Below are 860 nucleotides of genomic sequence, written 5' to 3'. Positions count from 1 at the left end.
GTTAAACTGATAGCATGAATGTTTTATTTTACATAAACATCAGGTGTTTAAAGATAACGTATGTAGGTTACCTCATGTTTGATTCGCTTTTTTTCTTCTTTTAACTGTTTTTGTAGCTCTTCTTTGGCTCTCTGTTGTCTCTGCAGTTTCCTCTTTCTGAATCCTTGCAGGAATTCTCTGAAATACAATTTATTTGAGGAATAGAGAATTTATTTGTGTTGAAAGACAATTTACTTGAGAATATTTTTCTATTGATTAGGCTCACTTTCTTTTAGTTTCGTCGAATACTAAAGTGATCTTTTTTCTTTTCTTGGGTCGATGTGGCGTTCTATTGACGTTTAACAATTTCGGCTGCATTTTTGTTTTGGCCATCTCCTCCACGTGACGTTCGATGTTTCGAGGTTATGGTACGACGATTTGAGCTTTCGGAGTTCTGAGGGACAACCGAAAAATGATATGCTTTCAAGGATTCTAGCAAAAATGTTTTAAATAAAAGTTGTGTTTTAAATAACTTTTGTTATAATATAAACATATTAAAAAATAGCCAACGCTGCAATTTTCGTTCAAACTATTCGCTAGTGTTAATAATTAAGGGCTAGGTTATTCACGTGATTTTTCTAACATCTGTCAGTAAAATGTTGACGTTTTTTTACTCTGTTTTATCGATAATCAACCAAGAATAGTACAAAATATCTGTTTATGGCACTATATTTTTTGTCTTTACGTGAGAAAATTTTTGCCTGGCGTGCTGTAGTCTTGATTTAGTTCAGAACTATCTCTTCTGGATATAAAATTGTGTATAAACAAAGGCATTGTGACTTTGATTTTCAATACATTTTGTAACGCTTATATTATTAAAT

General features: G+C 31.9%; 1 protein-coding gene across 2 annotated transcripts; it reads right to left on the bottom strand.

The window, feature by feature from the left end:
- Positions 1–15: 15 nt before the first annotated feature.
- Positions 16–854, bottom strand: LOC108629722 (nucleolar protein viriato). Of its 2 annotated transcripts, none has more exons than XM_026817502.1 (3): positions 623–854; positions 266–433; positions 16–177 (listed from the first exon to the last, which is right to left on the bottom strand). In XM_026817502.1, the coding sequence occupies exons 2-3, from the start codon at positions 370–372 to the stop codon at positions 48–50; spliced, it is 237 nt and encodes a 78-aa protein (XP_026673303.1). In that variant the 5' UTR covers positions 373–433; positions 623–854; the 3' UTR covers positions 16–47. The 2 variants fall into 2 exon arrangements, with proteins under 2 accessions (XP_026673303.1, XP_017888046.2); XM_018032557.2 differs by having other exon boundaries at positions 725–854.
- Between the last annotated feature and the right edge of the window lie 6 nt (positions 855–860).

Source organism: Ceratina calcarata, unplaced genomic scaffold, assembly GCF_001652005.2.
Source record: "Ceratina calcarata isolate Rehan_Ccalc_2016 unplaced genomic scaffold, ASM165200v1 scaffold5854, whole genome shotgun sequence".
Taxonomy (NCBI): Eukaryota; Metazoa; Arthropoda; class Insecta; order Hymenoptera; family Apidae; genus Ceratina; species Ceratina calcarata.
This window is presented reverse-complemented; position numbering and strand designations above follow the sequence as displayed.